Source organism: Notothenia rossii (genome assembly GCF_949606895.1).
Source record: "Notothenia rossii genome assembly, chromosome: 1".
NCBI lineage: Eukaryota > Metazoa > Chordata > Actinopteri > Perciformes > Nototheniidae > Notothenia > Notothenia rossii.
Window position 1 is genome coordinate 9404560 of NC_136912.1, and position 22875 is coordinate 9427434.

The 22875-nt window shown below is 40.8% G+C and overlaps 1 protein-coding gene across 3 annotated transcripts; it reads left to right on the forward strand.

Moving 5' to 3' along the window:
• Positions 1 to 900: 900 nt before the first annotated feature.
• LOC307028302 (atlastin-2-like) lies at positions 901 to 22866 on the forward strand. Of its 3 annotated transcripts, XR_013804927.1 has the most exons (15): positions 901 to 1034; positions 8977 to 9254; positions 12923 to 13054; positions 13975 to 14079; positions 14199 to 14249; positions 15402 to 15458; positions 16275 to 16367; positions 17403 to 17541; positions 17625 to 17752; positions 18442 to 18498; positions 18899 to 18970; positions 19060 to 19491; positions 19928 to 19942; positions 20469 to 20647; positions 20678 to 22866. XR_013804927.1 is itself a non-coding variant. In XM_079663222.1 (14 exons), exons 1-14 carry the CDS (start codon positions 974 to 976, stop codon positions 20580 to 20582), a joined length of 1734 nt encoding a protein of 577 aa, XP_079519348.1. In that variant the 5' UTR covers positions 901 to 973; the 3' UTR covers positions 20583 to 22866. The 3 variants fall into 3 exon arrangements, 2 of the variants coding, with proteins under 2 accessions (XP_079519348.1, XP_079519349.1); XM_079663222.1 differs by having other exon boundaries at positions 20469 to 22866; XM_079663223.1 differs by lacking the exon at positions 19928 to 19942 and having other exon boundaries at positions 20469 to 22866.
• Positions 22867 to 22875: the final 9 nt, after the last annotated feature.

Below are 22875 nucleotides of genomic sequence, written 5' to 3' on the forward strand. Positions count from 1 at the left end.
ATGTCATCACATAACACTCAACAACACTAACAACAAGAGTGTAGTTTGATCGAACCACCTGCAGGAGAAAACAAAGGAAACAAGGTAAAAGTTGGAAACAGCAGCATCCTGTGTCTTAAACAACTATAAATAATGACATGTTGCTGAAATGCCAGCATGCACAGGGTGAGAATGGATTCACTGAAACATTTCCCCACAGGAATCAGCTGACCGTCTCAACTCAAATCCATTTTCTACAGCTATATCACGAGATTTCAAAAACTATTTCTGACATTGAGGCTGAATTAGGTCTGGTTTGGTTTTTTTACATCAATTTAGATTCAGCAGAACTATTTCCTCTAAAAAATGTATTGAAGGAAAGTTGTTTAGTGAACTAGTATTGTGTAGTATAGATTACATAAAAAAACATGTCAACTATAATATAATCATACGGTTGGATTAGTGTCCGGATGACATACTGTCAAGTGATGCAGCTGCATTACTTGACAATGCCCAACAGAATTGATTTTACTGTCAATATATGTTTGATTTATGCACAAATTGCACCTTCTATATATTTGGGTCACAGAACAACTGATTCATCTCTGTTAAAATGGCAGTGTGTTAGAAAATGGTGAGTTAAACATTAGTCTTATGTTTTATATTTCATAAGGTAAGAAACAATATTCCGATTTGCTAGGCTACTTAAGTAAAAAGTATGCACTTAAGCAAAAGTATGTCCTAGTAAAATGAACAAGTAGATTTAAAAAGTGTGAAAGTGTATGTGTTCTAAAATCTTTGAACCCCCTGTGTCCTAACCACTTTTCAACACAGAGGGACGCCCTTGAGTACAAGTACCTCGCATGGGTGTACTCAGTACTTGAGTAAATGAACTGACAGGGGGTGGGGCTTCAGCTCTGTATTTAGGACCCCTCCACAGCTTCAAATACTGTGACGTCAACGCAGTCTGCTGCTATCAGCGGGTCAAAGAAAGATGGCGGCGGAGGAGAGCAGGTTGAAGCAGCGGAATCACAAAAACAGCATCTTCAAAGAAGGTAAATTCATATCGACAGTTAAAAAAAAATGATGATAGCGACGGGATAGATGACAGCAAACGTGGTCTATAAAGCCGTGTGTTTTTGTACACGGTTATGAAATGACACTGCAGGTTCGCCTCGTCGAATAATCGCATCTCATCCCGCTGGAATTAACGCGTTTTTATTGTTAAAAATGTCACTCAAAACATGGCACTCCCACTATTGACAGTGACCACGAAGAGTGCCTGGAGCGACTCCGACTCATTCCCGCTATGCACTTGTGTATTATCGTGGAAAAGCCTGTTTTTGTTAAGCCGCCCAGCTGTCATCACCTTCACCTGAATGTGTTTGTTGTTAGCGGACAAGCTAACATAGCTGCTAGCCTATTCGAGCCACTTCTTCATTGTTCTAATGTTAACATGGTTGTTACTAATAACGGTCGGTTGACGGCTGTTAGCTTCTGTTAACTACCATAGTTACAGAGGTGGGAAGTACCTAAGGACATTTACTCAAGTACTGTGCTTAAGTGCAATTTTAAAATGCTTGGACATTTCCACGTTGTGCTTTTACTCCACTACATTTATTTAATACATTTTTTAGTAACCTTGCAGATCTGGATGAATGATTTGAAATATAATCAACTCTTAAATCAGACTTTAGTTCCACCTGGAGTAAATCCACAAGCTACCCTGCAGTATACAAAGTCATTCAAACTAGCTGCACCTTCACCAGCTTTGATAACGCTTTAATGCATCAATACTTATAACACATATCATATATATTATTTTGAAATAGACCAAACTGCACAATGACTACTTTTACTTTTGGTACTTTAAGTATATTTTGATGCATGTTCTTGTACTTTTATTTGACTAACATTTTGATTGCTGGACATTTACTTGTAACAGAGTATTCCTACACTCTGGTACTTCTACTTTTACTTGAGATCAAGATCTGAGTACTTCTTCCACCCCTGAGCTCCTGTTCCCTCCTGTAGCTGATTTGAGTTGCCATGTTATCTGGGATAGGATAGTGCACTTTGCAAGGGCATAACGGGGTGGTTTAACACAACAGGCTTACACAATTGGCTCTGAGCTTCTCCTGCAGTCAACTTTACACTGAATTCTGTTTATAAATCGATAAGGTAAACCACTTTCCTCTCCTTTTTGGCAAGGATTAATAATGCTACCCTTTTCCCTCTCCATATTATTCAATATCAGTGGTGGAAAGTATCTAAGTTCATTTACTCAAGTACTGTTCTTAAGTACACATTTGAGGTACTTTACTCTACTCTTAGTATTTTAGTTTTTTACTTCTTTTCTACTACATTTTGGAAGCAAATACTGTTCTCTTAATCCACTACATTTATTTTAAAGATGTATTTACTAGTTACTTGGATACATTTAGATCTTGACTAACGATAATAAAAACGTTTTTTCGTTGTATAGATTATACCATCCAACATTATATTTGAGTAACTAAAACAAATGATTTGGAAGCTATTTTGCTAATAAGATTGTTGTTCAAAAATATTTTCACAGATCCAGCTTCTTAAACGTGAAGATATTTTTACTACTAATACTTTGAGTACATGTTATTAATCAGACTTAAATACTTTTACTTAAGTACCATTCTCGATGCCGTAATTTTACTTGTGTGGTATTAGTGCTTCTACTAAAGTTAAGAATTTGTTCAAGATTGTGGTTTCTCTGATAACCAGGTACCTGCTCTGAAGTCAAGCTAGCTGATGGTGAAATACCTAGCGTGCTGTTTTTCTTATCAGTCCTTTGTCAACGTGACGGCTGCTAAAATATTATCCACGGTCAAGTTTGAACTGTATTACAGTCAATATTGGAATATGTTTGACTGGGTCCCAAAAGCTGTTTATCAAATGTAAACTAACTTCACAATGTATTTATATCATTGGATACAAAGAGCGTGTGTCGCCTGTTTCTTTAACTGCAAAAACTCTGTTGACCTCGTGTGTGGAGAACTGCACACTGTGTGCTAAGACCCAAGTGGGGCAAACATTGAGCCATCTACCATGTGATGTGTATACATAGTTGCACTGGTGGGGTTATCCTCTTATTCCACATTCCCTTTTTGAGCTAAGTCTTCGGTTTCCCAAACTGCACAATGAAATACTTAAGGCTTAAGATTTGTTATTAGCCGCTTTCACACCGCAGGACTTGCCGTACTTTAGTGCCGGCACTAAAGTACCACGGCACTGAATCCGCCAGGGGGCTAGTGCCCATCGCATTCACACCGCAGTACTTTCCCTGAGGCAAGATTACGCTGACGTCACTTCGTCTTCTTCTTCTCTGGGTTTACTGGCAGGCCGCAAAACCACTTCACGGCGAGTACAAAAAAAAACTAGAGAAGAAGAATTACCCGGGGGAGGGGGTATAAAGCCCACCCGCTGTACATGATATATATATGTATATATGTATATATGTGTGTATGTTGGCTCAGCAGACAGACCGTAGTGCAAAGATAAAGTGTCACATGATTATCTACTAAATAGTGAATTCAGGATCAACTTCACCAAGATGAAGTTCATTCTTCCTAAGATACTTGTTACTTGATGTCCCTACTAGAATCCGAGCTCAAATGACTCAAACCAACAAAATGTCCAAGCAAAGAATCATGTGCACCATGAGGCTGGGTTATAAGGGTAATTTACAAATAGAATACCCCATTATAACAATGGACTTTATCTTTATGTATTTATTATATATTACCCCCTCAGGCTGATTTTGGAAAAGGGCATTAACCGTTGTTTGCTGTTTTTCCCTTATTTATCTAAAACAGATGACATGATAAATTACTTGTGTTTATGTGAGTAAGACTTGTGTTTTTGCCCCTGCCATTGCTGCACAAGGTTGCAACATTGTAGATAAATTCAACCACCGACACCTGTCTGCTCTCACATTCTTCTATTCTGCAAATTTGGGGTGGGACCATAGGGTGGGACACAATAAATAAAGCTTCGCCAGTTTGTTTGTTTTATTGCACATTCAACACATAACAATAACGGCATCACGCCGCTCAAGTAGCTTTTGCGAACATCGCTCAAAACATTTGGAGTTGGGAACTGCTTTCTGTAGAAGCTGCTGCATCCCGTCCTCAGAGTAAATTGCCAGAAGCGCCGACACTTCCTCATCATTCCACCGCTCCGGTGTTGTAGTACGTGTGGTCATAACTGCTTTAAAGTACAAAAAAACGACTCGCTCAGGTGTGGATGTGGTTTTGTAGCGAGGAAAAAAATGGCTGCCTAACAAAAACAATTCAGTCTAACGGGGCGTGGTTTGCTATTCGCCCAGCCAATAGAAATAGAATAGAAACTGGCACTCTCTTATCACCAGGTTCGTACCACCTCTCTAGCAGGGACTGAAAATGGCCAAAAGAGTTCCCGGCACTAAGTAGTCCCGGCGGTGTGAACGCGACATTATTGGTACTAACGGAACTAAAGTACCAGGGAATGTCCCGCGGTGTGACTGCGGCTATAGTAGAACTCTGACAAGGAAATTGCCTTTTCAATAAACTAGCAGCAGTGAATGGTGTAGAATATATTTTTCTTACACAAGGATAGCTAGCAATGGGACTGGTTGTCAGATACAGTTCAGGGGTGACCTGACAACTTTTATTCAGTAAGAAGAGTAAGTTATGTGTCTGAAACTGTTCTTGGATAGTTTTGCCTAGGTGAAAGTTGTGATAAATGTTGCTTAGTGTGAGCTTTAACATGTAATCATTTAGTTATGTATACTCTAGGTCAGGGGTGTCAAACTCAAGGCCCGGGGGCCAGATCCGGCCCGCGACTTCATTTTATGCGGCCCCACAAGAGCTTTCAAAGAATATAATATGTTTATTATACGATTACATACCGATTTACAGAAGCAACCATAAACTACATGTCCCACAATGCATCTCAAATATGCCTTTTTTTCTCAGAATTTGACTTTTTTTTCTTCAAAATATGACTTTTCTTTTTAAATCATTTTGTGACATTATCACTGAAGAGACTTGCAATTATTTGCTCTAGACTTCTGCTTTCAGACGTAGTTAATTATGAAGTTATTACCCTATCTGATAATAATCCAACGCAGAGGCAATAATGTAATATAATACATTATTTTTTATATATTAAATATTTATATATGTCTTTTTATATAGTCTTAAAGTTACAACCGGCCCTTTAAGTGTAACCATAATGCGAATGTGGCCCGCGACGAAATTGAGTTTGACACCCCTGCTCTAGGTACTACTTATGACTGACTCATGTGTGTAGCAAAAATCCCCAGGGCAGTAAGTCAGCAGTGCATGCCGGGTATGCTGTCTGTTGTGAATGCAGCCAGACCAGTCTATTCTGAATACTCCGACACTTTTAATGACAAATATTTCCTCATAACTCTCTGACCACGTTCCTCTGTTGAGCTGACAGGGGTGTAATGATGATCATAGGGGACATCATCTGCTATGAGGAAGTTTAAAATGAGGAAATGACCCGTCTGATTGGCGGAAACATATGAATATTCATTCCTGTGGTGTCGTAATGCAAGAGGTCACTTAAGGAGGCCGAAGATGAGCAGATGATCCATCCAATTTAAGTTGCTACTCAAAAGCCAGCCACATATTTGCTCCTGTCAGTGTTCACACTAGCTGCCACAATTGCTTGACAGAAAAATAGTCGGCAAATAATTAATTTGTAAAGTAATTTCTCTTCTTTTTTTTTACTGAATATCTTTGGGTTTTGGAAAGATGCAACAAGACATCTTGAACTTCGAGTAAACTGTAAAGTACACATTTCAAATTGTTCTGAATATCTACAGAAGTATCTGTCACCTTTTTCTCACTGTAAAATGACTATCTGATAAATACATTGGTTGGTACACAATGCATTAACAGTATTTATAAAAAATAAAAATAATCTTTGAATTCATCGCTGTTCAAGGCTTCGTCTTCTAATTTAATAATTTCACCTGACAAACCGTACAATATTCAGTTTTCAATAAATAAACCAGAGATAGTGTTCACATCCTTGCACAGGAGAAGTTGGAACAAGATCATATTTATCATTGATGAATAACTTGCTTGTTTCAGCTTCACACTGTAGAAGTATTTCCCCCCCAGGCGCCTCATGTCCTGTACAGAGAGAACAGTAGGAGACAGAGTTTACCGGATCACTGCTCTTTAAAGCACACATCGTTGTCAGTAAAAACATCCCAAAACTGTTTTTAATGTCGACCTGCGAATGAGTTACGTCTTACCCGGGGATGTGGTAACTGTGCATGTTACCCAGCGAGCTGTCTGCTGGATGTGTCGGAGGCAGATCATCATCATCATCGTGGTTGTTGTGTTGCTGCCTGCAGAGTGCTCACATGGCCCAGCAGCTCCACACTGACCTGAATGAAGGCTCCTCTTCCCATGAGGCCGCAGGCTGCTCAGTTAGCTGTGTAATCACAAGACAGTGTCTCAATAAGAGCTGCCACGTACTCACAAGGTCAACAGCCATTTTTCAGCATTGAAAACTTTGCATATAGGAACTCAAAGTGATATCGACACGTCATTTGTATTGGCAGATGAAAGCTTTAATATCGTCACCATCCAATAATGAATATTTCCTCCGATCTGACACCCCAATAAGATGATGCATTTGAGCACTTGAGCTGACGTCTCAGACGGCAAAGATGCTTTCTGCAATGATTGCTCAGCGTCATTTGGGGACGAGACAAATTGCGTTTCCTCACGATACAAGATTTCACAACAGAGATGACATTGTTTTGCAACTTGTGAAATGGGTCAAATTCCCCTGGTTGGGCCTATTCTAAGCAGCGACACTGTGACCGCACCATCCAGGCTTTTGAAAGTAGGGTGAATATTTCACTTAGTTAGAACATTTTTGCTTAAAAATAAATATGGCACCTTTTTTACGTTTAACCTTCGTTGAAGGGCCTTATTATCTTGAGCTGTGTACATTTTGGAAAGCATTGTGTTTTGTCTCCCAGTGGGCCATCATGATAACAATATGCATAGCATCATGCTAATGTAGTTGGTGTTAATTAAATGCCACTACAGAATTTAAAATATGTCTGGGTATTGGCTAGTACACAGTGTCATACATCCTTGGTTACAGTATTTACACACATCGTTACTTGCATCATCTGATTTTACAGGAAGAGATGACAAAAGGCTCGATTCTGACATTCGTTTGTTTGGCAAAAAGCATCCAAAATGAGTCGAATATGTCTCCTCCAGATGGCTGTAGATCAGTGAAGTGTAAACGCTGCCATACAAGGAGAGCTGAAGGCTTTACTAGTCCCAGAGACTGACTCTGTAGAAGAACACTGACTGATGGCTCTGTGTTTACTGTAAACCTGCAGCCAGTTCTCCCATCCTATAATGGCAGCAATTCCCCCCAGCCTTCCTATTGGCTGAGCTCCTTTGAAGCTGCACTAACTAGAGGAGGTCGGGAAAGTTTTTCATTCTAGAAGCCGCTATCGCTTCAGAGTTGATTGATTCCTGTGAGGAAACTGCCATGTAGTCAGACAGCAGATGGGAAAGAAAATAACATCTATTCTAAAGCGCCACCACTTTCTTTAGTGTTCAGTTTAAGCTGATAACACAATCCAGGTGTCAATGGCATGTGTTTCTTTCTGTTGTCATCTCACTTCAGTGTTTCCCCTAGGATGGAGTCATAGCAGCGGTGCTAAGGCACGCGGGCCCAGCAAAATGTGAGCGCGGCGCGCGTGGACATTTTAAGTGTGTGCGCGTGCGAAGTGCTTCCCGCCATTATGTTTCTATTTGTCTGCCAGCACAAGAAAGACACATACATCATTAAAGGTTTCAAATGTATTCAGTATTGTATGAACATAATTGGTGGTTGGACATCACATCCTCTAGGGGGGTCCGGGGGTATGCCCCCCCGGGAAGATTTGTTTTTACATTTTAATATAAAATGCTTCAATCTGGTGCACTTTGAGCACACAATGACTAGAGACTAGATCTAACTCGAAACACCCATATGAAAAAGATTGTTTTACATTTTAATAATCAAATAATTGAACATACCAATAAACTACCATAGCCAATAACACATATGTAATTTATTTTATTTTTGTTGTTCATTTACATCACTTTCATCAGGCAATTTTTTAGTTTAATATCAGGTGTCAAAAGAGCATGGCACCTAGTAATGAATGTGCCAAATGTCTCCACTTCGTTCCACTGCCCCAGTGACTTGAATATCTTGGGTTCTGCCACCCTTCATGCAGATCTAGATCCCTCCGCTTCGCGTCGGGATCCTGATCAGCCTGTCGGGTGTTCTTTTCCCCATAATGACCGCGTCGCTGCACATTATCCCTTACAAACTAGCTAAGTTAGCTAGATGTAATTCATTCTTAACTGTAGGCTTTTATCAAAGTATTAATTTACTTAATCTAAATGTAACAACATTTTAAATTATAATAACTTACATTTATGGCGTTATGACCTTCTTCTTGAGGTGATTGTGTCCAAATAAAGTTATGTCTGCTTCAACTTGCTGTTGTCTGTCTTGTCAGGCAGTTTTCCTTCAGCTCTGAAAATGACAGCTTTCCCGCGTATCGGTGGCTCGAAGTTGCCGCGAGCGCTAGGGGGCAGCACTTATAATTATTTTAATAAAAAAAAAAAATTTTTTTTTTTTTTTTTTTTAATCTGCTTGGGGGCTTGCGCCCCCTAGCAGCGGCGCGCATATTTCAGCAGCGGCGCAGCGCCGCTGCTGAAAACATATAGGGGAAACACTGCACTTCATTAACATTTTAGTTGAGGTAAGGAGAAGTCTGACATTTCAAATACAGATGTTGTGTTTTTCCAGATTGAAACAATGAATGCCCAAAGCTCGGCTGTTTCATCATCCCCGTTGAGACGGGTTAGTTGTGATTCTTGTAGTCCGTCAGACATTAAACACTGCTTTCCCTCTCAGGTGACCACGGTTTTAAATCTGACACGTCCCCGATGAGGTGTGAGGAGGAAGAGGAGGACCTGCTGAAGGGGGACGAGCCGGACGTAGCCAGGCCGGTGCAGATCGTGGTGGCGGACGAGGAGGAGCACTCGTTCTCGCTGCAGGAGGAGGCGCTGGAGCGGCTGCTGCTGAAGGAGGAGGTGCAGGACCTCAACGTGGTCGTGGTCTCCGTGGCCGGAGCGTTCCGCAAGGGGAAGTCCTTCCTGCTGGACTTCATGCTGCGCTACATGTACACACAGGTACACTGTCCACTGAACTCTGCTGAAACGTGTCTCTGCAGAGGCTTATCGGCTGTCTCAATATATTTATAAATGGAGCCCTATTATGTTTATTTTGTATCTTTTACTATGACATAGAAAAAGCATCATTTATAAATATCTTTTTAAGTGAGATTTGGGGTGCTAGTGGAGCACGCGCGTGAACTGTGAGCCCCGGAGCCTCGCAGCGGTTAAACTGAGGCTCCGTGGTAAACTGTGGAAACATGAAGAGCCGTTTGGGAGCCGGAATTCCCATCACTAATACGTGAAGAGATAGTATCGATAAGGGATGACTCAATTCAAGTCACGTGACACACCGTGGCGTCACACAACCCCCTCCCCCGTCCTCTCAGCCCTGGTCTGGCGGAAACACTGAGTACTATGGCATGTGGTGCAGTGGGTTGAGCGTTGGTATTCGGATCACAGGTTCAAACCCCACTGCAGTCAGCATGTCGTTGTGTCCCTGAGACACTTCACCCCAAATTGCTCCTGTGGGGATTGCCCACAGTATTGAGTATGTAAGCCGCTTTGGATAAAAGTGTCTAACATAGCCGTCATTGAACTGGTGTAGCAACATATGAAACATCCTGCCTACTGAGCAAAGTCCAGTTCAAATCTCTTGAAACGTATATCTTTTTTAATACTATATTTAGAGGTTGTAACTTTAAAAGAAAAGTAATGCTGCCAGACGATTATGTCTACTGAATGTTTTTGGGACGGTAGAGAGATGGACGTCCAAGTCTGAGATGAAAGTTTCTCAGCGACTGCAATTTCCAAGTGCAGAGCAATCTGTGTGACATATGGCAGTATGAAAGTCTCTGCAGCGCATTAAACATTGCCAGGTCGTTTTTCTAAATATCTGTGGAATTTAGAGCTACTAAAAAATTGCAATCCAAAAGTTATATAACGTAAGGCAGAACTTATTTTTCGTACTTGTGATCCTTCAGCAGAGCCGTCACATTTAGGGGATTTAACGGTTTTGTTATTGAGTGATGCTTCAACTTCTGAAATTACCTGTAGCGTTACTGTGGAAACGATCCCACCTCAAGGTGCTAGTGTATATACTTCTCTCAAACACTTGTCAGATTTCTTTAGTGCTTTATAGAATCGTAAAGGTCTAAAAGGTTGCATTTATTATTTGACAGACTGATACCACTGTGTTGTTTGTCTGCAGTGTTTCAGGTACTACAAACAAATAGCATTATATTGGTTTCAGTGTTAATTATACTTATTTGCCAAATTTAGGTTTTAATTGGAAGTGGTAGAAGTGTGTCACTGCAAAATTAAATAATATTCACAATGTTAAACTGTAAAACACTGGATAACAGTATTCATTCTCCCACTGGTACTCCTTTGATTGAAACAAACATCAGTGAACTTCCTTTAAAGGGGACCTATCATGCAAAATGCACTTTTTGATGTCTTTTATACATAAAGATGTCCCCGGTGCGTCGGGGAACTCACGCAGCGTTAGAAACTAAAACACTCTCTCTTTTCTTCCGTACCCACATCTTTTAAAAACGGGGGTACAACGAGCGGATACAGATTTGCTGCCGATATGAAGTAATTTCGGATGGTGGACCCACAGAAAGTTGCTATCAGAAACAATGCCTGACGTGTTTTGGACGTGATATGTGACCCGCTCTATCCAAATCAGTCGGAAGCCGCAACGGCTCATTTCAAAATAAACGTGGATTTGCGTAAAAAACTATTTTTCCGGGGTTCGGGTGTTTTGTTTGATTTTAAACAAACAAAGTCTTGGCTTTCAGAATATTAAACTTTTATTTCCAAACTCACACGATAAATACATTCTTTAAGCTTGTAAAGGGAAGATGACTGGCAATCTGCTTTTCCGCAGCGCCGCCCCCCTTCCCTCCGGCTGACATTATGAATGTAAGGCGTATAGTAATCATAAATAACACGGCAGGGTCCGTTACAGTTTGTTTTCATTTGATTTAAATTAAACAAAGTCTTGGCTTTCAGAATATTAAACTTGTTTCGGCAAATTCAGATGATAAATACAACTTTGAAGCTTGTGACGGCATAATTACAATCAGAGAACGGAGTAACTTGACGTCACAGCAGGCATAACAACAGCCGGTGTTTCTCGTGAGGGTTTTCCCCGGGAAACAAACGCAATACACACAAACGCAAAAACACACAAACACACACACGTATACACACACTCGCGAGCTTCTCCCAGACCAGTAATCCAAACGAAAATATCTTCCCTCTGTAGTATTTTTTGATCATTTGCTAATAACCAGTCAGATCGATGGATTCCAGAGAAGAGAAAACTTTAAAGGCCTTTTTCTCAAAATGATGACTCGGTGACAGTCATTATATAATGTGACATATTTTGCTTAATATTTGGAGCACAACAACAACCCTGATATCATTAGAAAGCTAGGACTCTCCTCTTTCCAACAGTGTATACAACTCAAAATGTGTCTTCGGGTCAACGCGACTGATTTCGATAGAGCAGGTCACATACGGTCTGTGTTTACATTAGCAAGCCTCGCTAACACTCAGCGCTAACCTGTACTGGAGAGCACTCAAAAAGCATTTGAGCTCCATACTGTTTCAGAAATAATCCTTGATGAGGTTTAGAACAGGATGGCGTTTTATCACAGCGGAATTTAACTTTATCTCCGGTAGAATTCTGATCAGGCATTAGCTCCGCCTAATTTTTTTTTTGAAAGCTAAGGACCCAAAATCTGCATTTCTCTAAACAGGGCTGGAATAGAGGGGTATGAGGGATGTCTAAAATGCATGATACATTTGTATTTTGAGAAACACATCAGACACATAATATAGGCCTTAAAATGGCATGATAGGTGCACCTTAAGCTATTTAAAAGCCTGCAGCAGGAATCCACTCCCTTTACCATGTTTCAGTTTGATAGTGTGACCCGGTTCAAAGGAAACTGAGTGTACCTTTTTGATTTGTGACTCGACCTTTGGCCGGGTTAATCTACGGTAAGCAGTGAGGTACATTCTGGAGGGTTTCACGATGCTGTAGAGGATTTTAGGGTCGACACAATGCCGGCTCTGTGGCTGGGCCCCTGCAGAGCTCGCTGCTGCTTATTCCACACATAAAAGCCATCTTTATGCTTTGAATAAGCCCTGCACGCACGTCGGGTTATAGTAGGGCTGCTGTTTCACACACCTCCTGCACAGGACTCAAAAAGGGAGTCTAGAAAATGGGTTTGGATCATACAGAAGCTTTTTCATGTTTAAGCTGAGAATGTATACCACGATGCGTTGAATTCAGCATCACTGTGATTGGTGTGAATTTGCTGTAATGTTACTGAACTAAAATAACCGTTTCTCTTTTAAAGAAATGTTACATCAAAGTAAGCTCATCTAAAAACAATAACAATGATCTTTGTGTCATAACAACTGATCTTACTAGCTGATGCATTTTCAGCCCACCACCCTTTTAACAGAGCATTTCAAGCAGCTCTGGTTTCCAACTGTTTCCTGTGGTTATAAACAAGTTGTGTCTCTCACCACATCCTCTGGTTCCACAGTAAATCTTCATCTATCAAATGAGGTCAATAACACACTTTCCTCATGTGATTTGTGTATCTAATATCAAAGTGGAGCAGGATCACTGATGTCCTCTCATCTCCTCTTGTCTCTGTGCAGTCGGAGTCGTGGGTCGGCACCGAGGAGGAGCCTCTGACCGGTTTCTCCTGGCGGGGGGGCTGCGAGCGTGAGACCACCGGCATCCTGGCCTGGAGCGAGGTGTTCGTGGTGAAGAAACCAGACGGCTGCAAGGTCAGTCAGTCAGTCAGTCAGTCAGTCAGTCAGTCAGCAGATAACCAGCCAGCATCTTCTTAACCTTTTTTAAATCAGGGGTGTCCAAACTTTTTTCACAGAGGGCCACATACAGACACGAAGGGCTGGGCCGCTCACTAGAGGAGAGATATTTTGTCTCATATGCCAAGTTCAATCAAATGTAGGTAAATTAAGCGTGATACTTGACAAAGCTGTTAGAAACACAACAGCCTTCATCCCAGCTCTCTATAGCAGTGGTTCCCAACCTGGGGGGTGCGCCCCCCCTTGCAGCCAAAGATTGCATGGGGGGTGCCAGGCCTCAGATGATTTGAGGCCAAATATCATATTTAGACTTTTTATAAAAAATAAATAAAAACAATTTAATTTTTTTTTACATATTATTGTAAAGCAATACATAATTGTCACTAAAAGCCTTGTCTCTACATTACAATAAAACAACTTCCAACCGGAGTCATTTGAGGGGGCTCCTGGGAAAATAGGTTGGGAACCACTGCTCTTTAGGGTTTCATTTATTTAGTTTGCAGCTCATGCCTTAAGACAGAAGCTTCAGATTACTTATAAATATGTGTTATGGAAAAAAGTGATTGGGCTTTTTATATCAACTAAGATTAGTTTGAAAACGTTTCCAACTTTAATTGAATTTATTTGAAAAGTGGGCACACATGAATACTGTGATGTATATTTAATTAGTACAATATATGAAAAGCACAAGTTTAATTTGCGGGCCATATTTCATTATACGATTTGAGTTAGCTGAGTTTCAAAATGGGCCGCATTTTGCCCCCGGGCCATAGTTTGGACACCCCTGCTTTTAAATCCTCCTATTAAAAACATGTTTAAGTTTTCTTCAGTGCCGTGTGCTTTCATCCCAACTAATTTGTGTTTTGATGTTGTTGCAGGTCGCAGTTTTACTAATCGACACACAGGGGGCGTTTGACAGCCAGTCCACCATCAAAGACTGTGCCACACTGTTCGCTCTCAGCACCATGACCAGCTCTGTGATGGTCAGCCGGATTTCATTGCCCCAACTGTTTTTTTTTTTATTAGTCCTGTGTTTGTAAAGCAATTGGTGTGATCGCATTAGCTGACTAACCGGTTGAGGTGTTTGCTTGTTTGCTTTTAGGTCTACAACCTGTCCCAGAATGTCCAGGAGGACGACCTCCAGCACCTCCAGGTCAGTGATCAGCCTGCACACAGTTTTACAAAAGACAAATATTACATTTTAAAGATTAAACATTTCAGAGCACCTTTTGGGTTTTTTTTTCCTGAGTGATTGAGACAAACAGCTTTCCTTGTGTTTGATCTGCAGACACTTCGGTCAGTTTGCACCATTTGACCACTGTGATAACAAAGCAACCAACCCCCAAAATGCTTCCTAGTCAAATTAGCTACCCACTGCTCCTAAAACTAGGATGGGTGAAATGCGGAGTCTACATTTTACGGAGTGTGCATTGCCGGTACATGTGTTTCTTTCAAAAAAAGTCAAGCGTAACCTAGAGCTGCTCAATTAATCACAACTACGATTTTGGCTTGCAACGATTATGAAAACGACATAATCAAAATAAAACAAATATTTTTATTTTTTTTAATTTTGTATTTGTTTTTCAGTTGAATTATACTTAAAGTTCAGGGTAATCAACTGTTAAAAACATACTTTTCAAATATTTTTTTTCAATAAATAGATGTTTTCAAAGTAAATGGATAATCGTCTTTTATAATCGTGATATCAATTATTGACCCAAATAATCAAATTATGATTTTTGCCCTAATCGAGCAGCCCTAGCAGAACCCTCCATTAACCATTTACGTTGTTTTTAATCCGTCAGATTTACAGCAGCATTTCTATTAAAGCTTTTCATTCTTGTGAGTGAGGATCTCCATATCAGGCGCTCTGTGGTGCGTTCAGGTCACGAATCACTGTCAACTAAACCCAGGCACCTTATGAGGCTGTAGGCAGCTCCAACTGAAAGTCTCTCACAGCGGAAACTTTTCTTCCATCTTTGGTGCCGACTGCTCATCACTGCACCTCACAAATCAGCTGTCAATCAAACCGTAAAGATGGGTTTTTTTCATTGTTCTATTATTGCATTAAGTTTGAATAATGCCCACATGGTCCTGCACACCTCTTCATTAAATGTAATCAGCTGAAATGAGGCAACCAACCTCAACCAATTCACACAAAACATCTCCTGCTGCAGCAGAAAAATATTATTTTAACGAGTCCTTTTAGAGCAGCGAATGGGAAAGCTTTCATGGACCGGATAATCAGATATGCACTCATTTGTTCCAACACTAATTGAGCCTAATGACTGTCTTCTCTCCTCAGCTCTTCACTGAGTACGGGCGACTGGCCATGGAGGAAGTTTATGAGAAACCATTTCAGGTGTGATCTGTTAACCACCCTTACTGTCTTCACAATTATATGTAGTTTGATTTTTAGAGACTTTGTTTACAGTCTAAGATATAAACAACATTTTGACTTAATCATCTAACGACTAAATTAGACTTTTGTTATGACTGGAATTCCACTCAGTTTAAAGAAATGTTCCCGTAGCTTTATTATTGATAGTTAAAAAGATCAGATATCCTTTAACTTGTCCCGCAGAGGGGGAATTTAGATAGATCTAATGGTTGATGGATAAATAAGATGTTTTTGTAAAACCTGGAAATAATCATTAACCTGTTAAACACAAGAGCCCTCGGTACAGGGGTCTGCAGGTTTTTTTCTTCACAAAACTGTGTCCCAGGGCTTCTTAACATTTAAAAACCTATTAATGTGTCATACGCACTTAACGGGAAGAAACTCAGCTAACTGACGATACGAACCATTTTTACCGAAACAAAACCCAAGTCTCACAAGAAGCGTCTAAATGAGCCCTGAGCGAAAAAATGCCATCGCACTTAGCACAGAACTCACTGCTTAAATACCCTTATTACTTATCGTATCTGCAAAAACAAGATATCGATTAGCAAACTGAGATTCCACAGATTCCAGAAATATTAGTATCATCGCTGAGCGATCCGAACTCGCGATAGGGGAAGTGAAAACACACATCACAAAACGTAGCTTCACGGCAGAAACAAAGAGATATTCTTACCTTTTTATTTATAATAAGATGATTTTGTAATACCTGGAAATAATCATTAATAACATTTTGAAATGTGTAATCACTAAACCTGAATTTGTCCGTCTGTTCAGAGTCTGATGTTCCTGATCAGAGACTGGAGTTACCCATACGAGCATCCGTACGGCCTGGAGGGAGGACGGAGCTTCCTGGAGAAGCGTCTGCAGGTCAGTGACAGCAGCCAGGCAGAAGTCTCTGGTTTGAAAAAAGAATTGATCGTACAAGTATTGGGATCTCAACCCGAAAATATCTGCAGCATCTTTGTCCCTGGGAAACTTAATGCCAGGTTTATAAGGCCCTGATCACAATGTTGTATTGAGTCCTTGGTCAGTTTGTATTCAATCTGTTGGATTACATCTCTCAAGGTCAAACAAAGAAATGTATTCACTTGGACGGCCAATGTCTGCAGCAAGATAACTGGCACTGCACTTTACATTCTGCAGGATCTTTACATCCATCAGAATCATTCCTCACTGTTCCCATCTTTAATGAACAGTTTCTGGTACCTTCCTCAGAGTTGGGCTCGCTAAAAACCTGTACATTCAAAAACTCCTTGAACCCTTAGGTGCACGAGTGACTGGACCCTACACTCTTCCATAAGTGGGTAAAAAGGACCCGTATTAGAATAATGTGTTTTTATGCCATTTTTGTCATTTTGGTTTAGAAACATCACTTGTATAATATTTAGTATTATACTTTGGTTCACACTAGAAATATTTTATATTTAATTTTTCACTATTAATAATTTTAGACATTCTTTTTATATTTTGAAAAAAACGTTTTCCCATAGGATTCCATAGAAAATGCATGCGGGTCATTTTTGACCCACTTATGGAAGCTTGGTGTAGTAATACAAAAAGTACAATTTCTTAAAATGTAAATTAAAAATTTGAATGGCATGATATCCTAAACTTTGTTGTTTTTTGATAAATAGCTGGAATGTGAAATGATAAAAAAAAATGTAATTACAAAGATACTTCAAGAAAACCACCTCACCGGGTCAAAAAAACTCACTTATGCATCTAAGGGTTAACCATTTCCCTCTTAAGTCTAGGAAAAAGCTATTTTCATAACCGTTAATTTGTACCCTGTGTTCTCGGTTTCCTCATAGTTTTCCCCCCCCCCCCCCATTTCTGCATAACCTTGTCCCCCCGCTAAGGAGAAATAAAGCAAGAAATGAATGCGTTGTCGTCTGTGTTCAGGTGAAACAGAACCAACACGAGGAGCTGCAGAACGTCAGGAAACACATCCACTCCTGCTTCTCCAACATCGGCTGCTTCCTGCTGCCTCACCCCGGCCTCAAGGTCGCCACCAACCCTCACTTTGACGGTCGGCTCAGAGGTAACGTCCACGGGCTCAGCAGCTCCTCAGACATCGTGAACAGTCAGGATTAATGACGTGTGTGTGTGTGTTGTGTGTGTCAGATATCGATGATGAGTTTAAGAAGGAGCTGGTGAACCTCGTCCCCACGCTGCTCTCTCCAGAGAACCTGGTGGAGAAGGAGATCGGAGGAGTCAAGATCACCTGCAGAGACCTGTTGCAATACTTCAAAGTGAGTTAATATTCCATCTGCCCATCATGGCCTTTCATTGGTTTACGGTCAGTAGGAGGAATGACTTGTTTACCAAATTACACAGGGGGGATATTTATTTGTTTAGGTCCATGATTTAAAAATACATTTCAAATGTCCCAAACGACAAAGCTTCTTAGTTTTAGGGGACAGAATGATATTGTTTTCATTCAAATTAAAGCATATATTTTTCCTCTATCTTCCCATTTTAAAATCCTGTTAGAAAGTTTGGGGTTTTGTGAATCCCCTGCTGTCGTTTTTAGTGAATTTATTGTTATAGTTTTAAGCCTTCAGAAAGAAAATGTTTGTTTATTAAGGATCCCCATTAGCTTTTGCTCTTGACAAAAGCTACTCTTCCTGGGGTCCGACACTTAAAACAATACAACAACATTCAAGACATCATTCCTGACATCATTAACAACATCACCAATATCATCAACAATCTCATCCACTTTCAATATCAACCTCAGCCAAGGATGAGTGCACTAGACACCCACCAGTACAAAGCATGAGATGAAATGAGGGTCCACAGCTCACAAGGGTACATGGTCATTAGTAGATGGCCCTTCAATCTGTTCTTGAAAGAGGCTCTGGACTCTATTTCAGCAATGAGTGAGACATGCTCCTGATTATCCTCCTTTCTCACCTACTCTTATGATTCTGTGTTTCAGGCTTACATGAAGATCTATCAGGGAGAGGAGCTGCCTCACCCCAAGTCCATGCTGCAGGTCAGCTCTGCTCAGACACATTATCATTCATGTATTGTGTTACTGTGAAACAGCGCCACCTACTGGACTGTCCAAAAACCAGATCATTCATTTTTAACTGAATAATAATCAGCTAATATGAATAGTTTCCTTTTCACTATAGAAAAAACCTTTTGAATGGTTCAGATGTTGTAGTTGATAAAGCATTATAATTGTTATAGTGCTTTTCCTGGTGCTCAAAGACACTTTATTTATGAATGGTTAACTTAAATATTATTATATATATTTATGAATGTCGTAAATCTTAGCTATCAGACCAGGCTGGGGCAGATCTTCGACTCGTAAATAGGACTCTCTGTTGATTTGTCATGTGTTGACTCAAATTCTACATCTTTAACCTGTTTTGTCATTTGTTACCTAGGCAACAGCTGAAGCTAATAACCTTGCAGCTGTTGCAGGAGCCAAAGGCTTGTACAACAAAGGCATGGAGCAGGTAACGCACCACAAACCTGTCGTTACTGGACATTACAGATCCAGGTTTTGGTCAATAACATAGATCCAATGAGCCTGTCCTCTGCACAGGTCTGCGGCGGAGACAAACCCTACATCAACCCGGCGGAGCTGGAGCGCCGGCACCTGGAGTTCAGGCAGGCGTCGGTGAAACACTTCCGAGGCGTTAAGAAAATGGGCGGCGAGGAATTCTGCCGGCGCTACCAGGAGCAGCTGGAGGCGGAGCTGGACCAGACGTACAGCAACTTCAGCAAGCACAACGACGGCAAGAACATCTTCTTCGCCGCGCGGACCCCCGCCACGCTGTTCGTCGTCATGTTTGTGATGTACGTGGTGTCGATGGTCACGGGCTTCGTGGGCATCAACTCCGTGGCAACGCTGTGTAACCTGCTGATGGGCGTCGCTCTGACGGCACTCTGCGTCTGGGCGTACGTGAAATACTCCGGAGAGTTCCGTGAGGTGGGAGGAGTCATCGACCAGGTGGCTGAAACCCTCTGGGAACAGGTGAGAGGACGATCAATATTTATTTTATTTATTCATTTTATATTTTTTAAACTGAAACGAGCAATAAAACCAACGCACTCATAAAGCCAATTAGTTAAAAGACAATATCTTGTAGGGTAGTTTTTATTACCTTGTTGGTACCACTTGTTGTTTATCAGCTTTAATTTGAGACATCAAAACGTGTATTGTATGTGATGGACGTGTTCTATAACAAACTAATAAGTGAGTCAGTTATCATTTGGAGTTAAAGAACAGACATTTAGATATTACGCTTAACCCTGAATTAAAATAAATATTTGAATAAAATGACATTGTGTAAAACAACTCTTAGTTTTTCCTCAAACGTTTAACTTGTCAAGATTTCTGTCATCCGTTGCTTTCTTTTGAACCTTTCTCTTCCTCCTTCCACTTTTACTTTGTGTCTTAATGCTTCCAGAGGACTCCACGAAAGGTATGTTTTCACTTCCTGTATAGGACGTGAGACTATTTTAGATTTGCCTCATGTTATCAGATGTAGCTTTCTGAATGTTAGCAAAATGCATACTGCTTCTTTACTTCTTAGTACTTCTTAGTTCTTTCACACCTGATGTTTATAAGGGAATTTTATTTATCTGAAAAAGTAAATTGGGTAACCCAGCGTTTCCGCCAGGGGGGCGTCTTGCGATCATTTAAAAAAAAAAAAGAAGTAATTTGAGAGAAGATCGAGAGTTTTTATCGATAGAAATTATGACAAGGACAAGGACATCCCTCTGTTGGAGGGGCAGAGGAGTCTGGTGGGATTATTCGGGGTGGACGCCCCTCTCAGCCCTGGTTTGGCGGAGACACTGGGGTAACCTCAGTTTAGTACTTGAAGGCAGGTATATGCTGTGTTTCCCACAGATGATATGGTTTTGCACAACTCTCCTCAGTACTGCCTTTCCATCTTCCTTCGCCCCCCCCCCCCCCCCACCTGACCGCTTCTCCTCCTCTTCCTACAGGTTTTCTCCAAACTCTTCGAAGTGGCTCGGAGTCGAGTCCCGTTGGGAAGTCTCATCCCGGCTCCTCGGCCCCGGCTCGCCTCGAACAACAACGTGAAGAAGAAAAACTACTAGCACGCCGTCGCTGTCTTTCCACTTTGAGCCTCTCCCCGCTCTGTTTTGAAACCACGTTTTTTAGTACGGTTTGAGACGGTTTGAGACGGTTTGAGACGGTTTGAGACGGTTTGAGACGGTTTGAGACGGTTTGAGACGGTTTGAGACGTGGAAATGGGTTTCTGTTCTCGGACTGTAGACAAAGGTTCCTCGCCGCGCTGGCTGTAGGTTTTAAGGACTCGCTGTAGACGCAGCAGTGTGATGTATTTTATTATTTGTCAGTGGGCGGTGTTACGGTATTTATTGGTGGGAGGGGCCATTATTCTATCACAGTGTCGTCCCAGGTGTGTGCGCTCGCCTCTCGGACGACGACATTAATGATTCCCGTTTTATGTGAATGTATGAATGATGAGCATGACCACAGCACTCCTCATGATTTCCCCCCCCCCCCCCCTTCCTGTCCTCTCAGTCGGGTTGTTTCTGTCGCTGGGCGGCGTCACGAGGAGGTGTCACGACCAAAGTTTACAGCTTTACTCACAGGCTCTCAGACTGAGCGACTGACAACAGGCAGGCTCATAAATCAGTCTAAGGAATTCAAAAAACAAGTTTGGTTTCAGGGAAATGTTGCAGTTTTTCTTACTCTGAATCACAAACTCATGGATGTGTTTGAACCTTTCTGTGCAGACTGAAGCGTGGTGAGCGGTTAACGGAAGCTCGACTCAAAACTGGGTGACCATGGCTGCAGCTCTGGTGAAATTAAAGGAAAAACGACTTTGTGCTTGAGCGTGGAGATCTCCAGAAGATATTCACTAACCAGAGCTTTTGATTGATCAGTGAATTGAACTTTTTCATTGAAGCTCTGTACAGCACTTAGGCTATGTGCCACACAGTCTATTGTAGAAGTGATCTCTGCATTACTCAATCAGTGATTTCTTATACTGTTTAAAACTTGATTCTTCGCACTGTAGTTAACGTGAAGACTTCCAGTATGTGACCACGAGTTAAAGCAGGAATCTGGGCGGTGTTGGCAGTCGTTTCAAGCTCTTGTAAGTTTTCAAATTAAGAATATTTTGGAATCATGACTGAAGAAGCTGTTCCTTCAGAAAGCTACTCTAAACATCCATGAGTTTGTCTGACCTTGTGAAAGTAGAGCTGTAAGTCAAATAAGCTAAATTTCCCCCGAAACCAGCTGACTCTTGAAGTAGCCGGCTAAAGTTGACCTTATTATCTTTATCTTGATTGATTCATCCATTATTTTTATATTATCAGTGTTGACTTGATCATGATTTTCAGTATTAAACCTATTATGTGTTTTTCTAGTTTACTTTAAGGCTAGTAAGTAAGTAGAGGACCTCGTGTTTTGAGTCAGGGAAGATTAGGAACTATTTCTTGACGGCGTATAATTCCACCTCAACTTAACGTAGAAAAATGACAAATATTGACGTCTGATCCCAAAACGGAAAGCACTACGAACCATTCCTTTAAATCTTGAACGATATCTGGGTTATTATTTTGGGGGATTTTTTAAACATTAACCTCACGATGAATCATTTTGATCTGACTGCCGGCGTTTCAGAGAACAAAGCTTTTTTTAAATTGTGTTCCTCCAGTTCAGCCGAGACCTTGTAGATAATATGTAATTGTTATTTAACTAGAGTGTTATTCCCTCTGTCATTCATCGTCACATCTAAAGGACTGTACCACCTCTTAATGTTGTTTTTAAACCACCAGGCACTACAAATCATTTCATCGCTTGCATTTAATGTTACCGTTTCCATTTTAAAGCCAAACTCTGATCATTGGATGACTGAACTTCATTCCAGACGTCGACCCCATCACGTTGTTGGTTTCCTGAATCTTATTTTCTTAATTTAATCACCATGATTCCATCCACAACATCACCACCGTGTGCTTTTTTGTTTTTGTACAGTTTAGTTTTTTACAGCCTCATCCACACATAGGGCATGTGTATGAATATATACATATATAAATATAAATTTTCTAGACCTTTTTGTAGCTGTAAGAACAACGGTTTGGGTGGTAGACCAGATTCAGCTCACTGGACGTAAAGGAATGCTTTCGTGATTTGTGGATATGTCTAACAAATTCCTTTTTTATATATATTTGTACATTTTATCTTACATGAGCACTGCGATTCCACCCCTGCTGGCGAAGAATGTTTATAATCTGGATTTAATTTTTTTTTCTTCTTCTTTATTCCTTTGTCTTTTGTTGCATTTTAAAGTTATTTTCGTTAATTTATTTTTCAATACAATAATAAACCAAACTCGTACAACACAAAGAACGGTGTCGC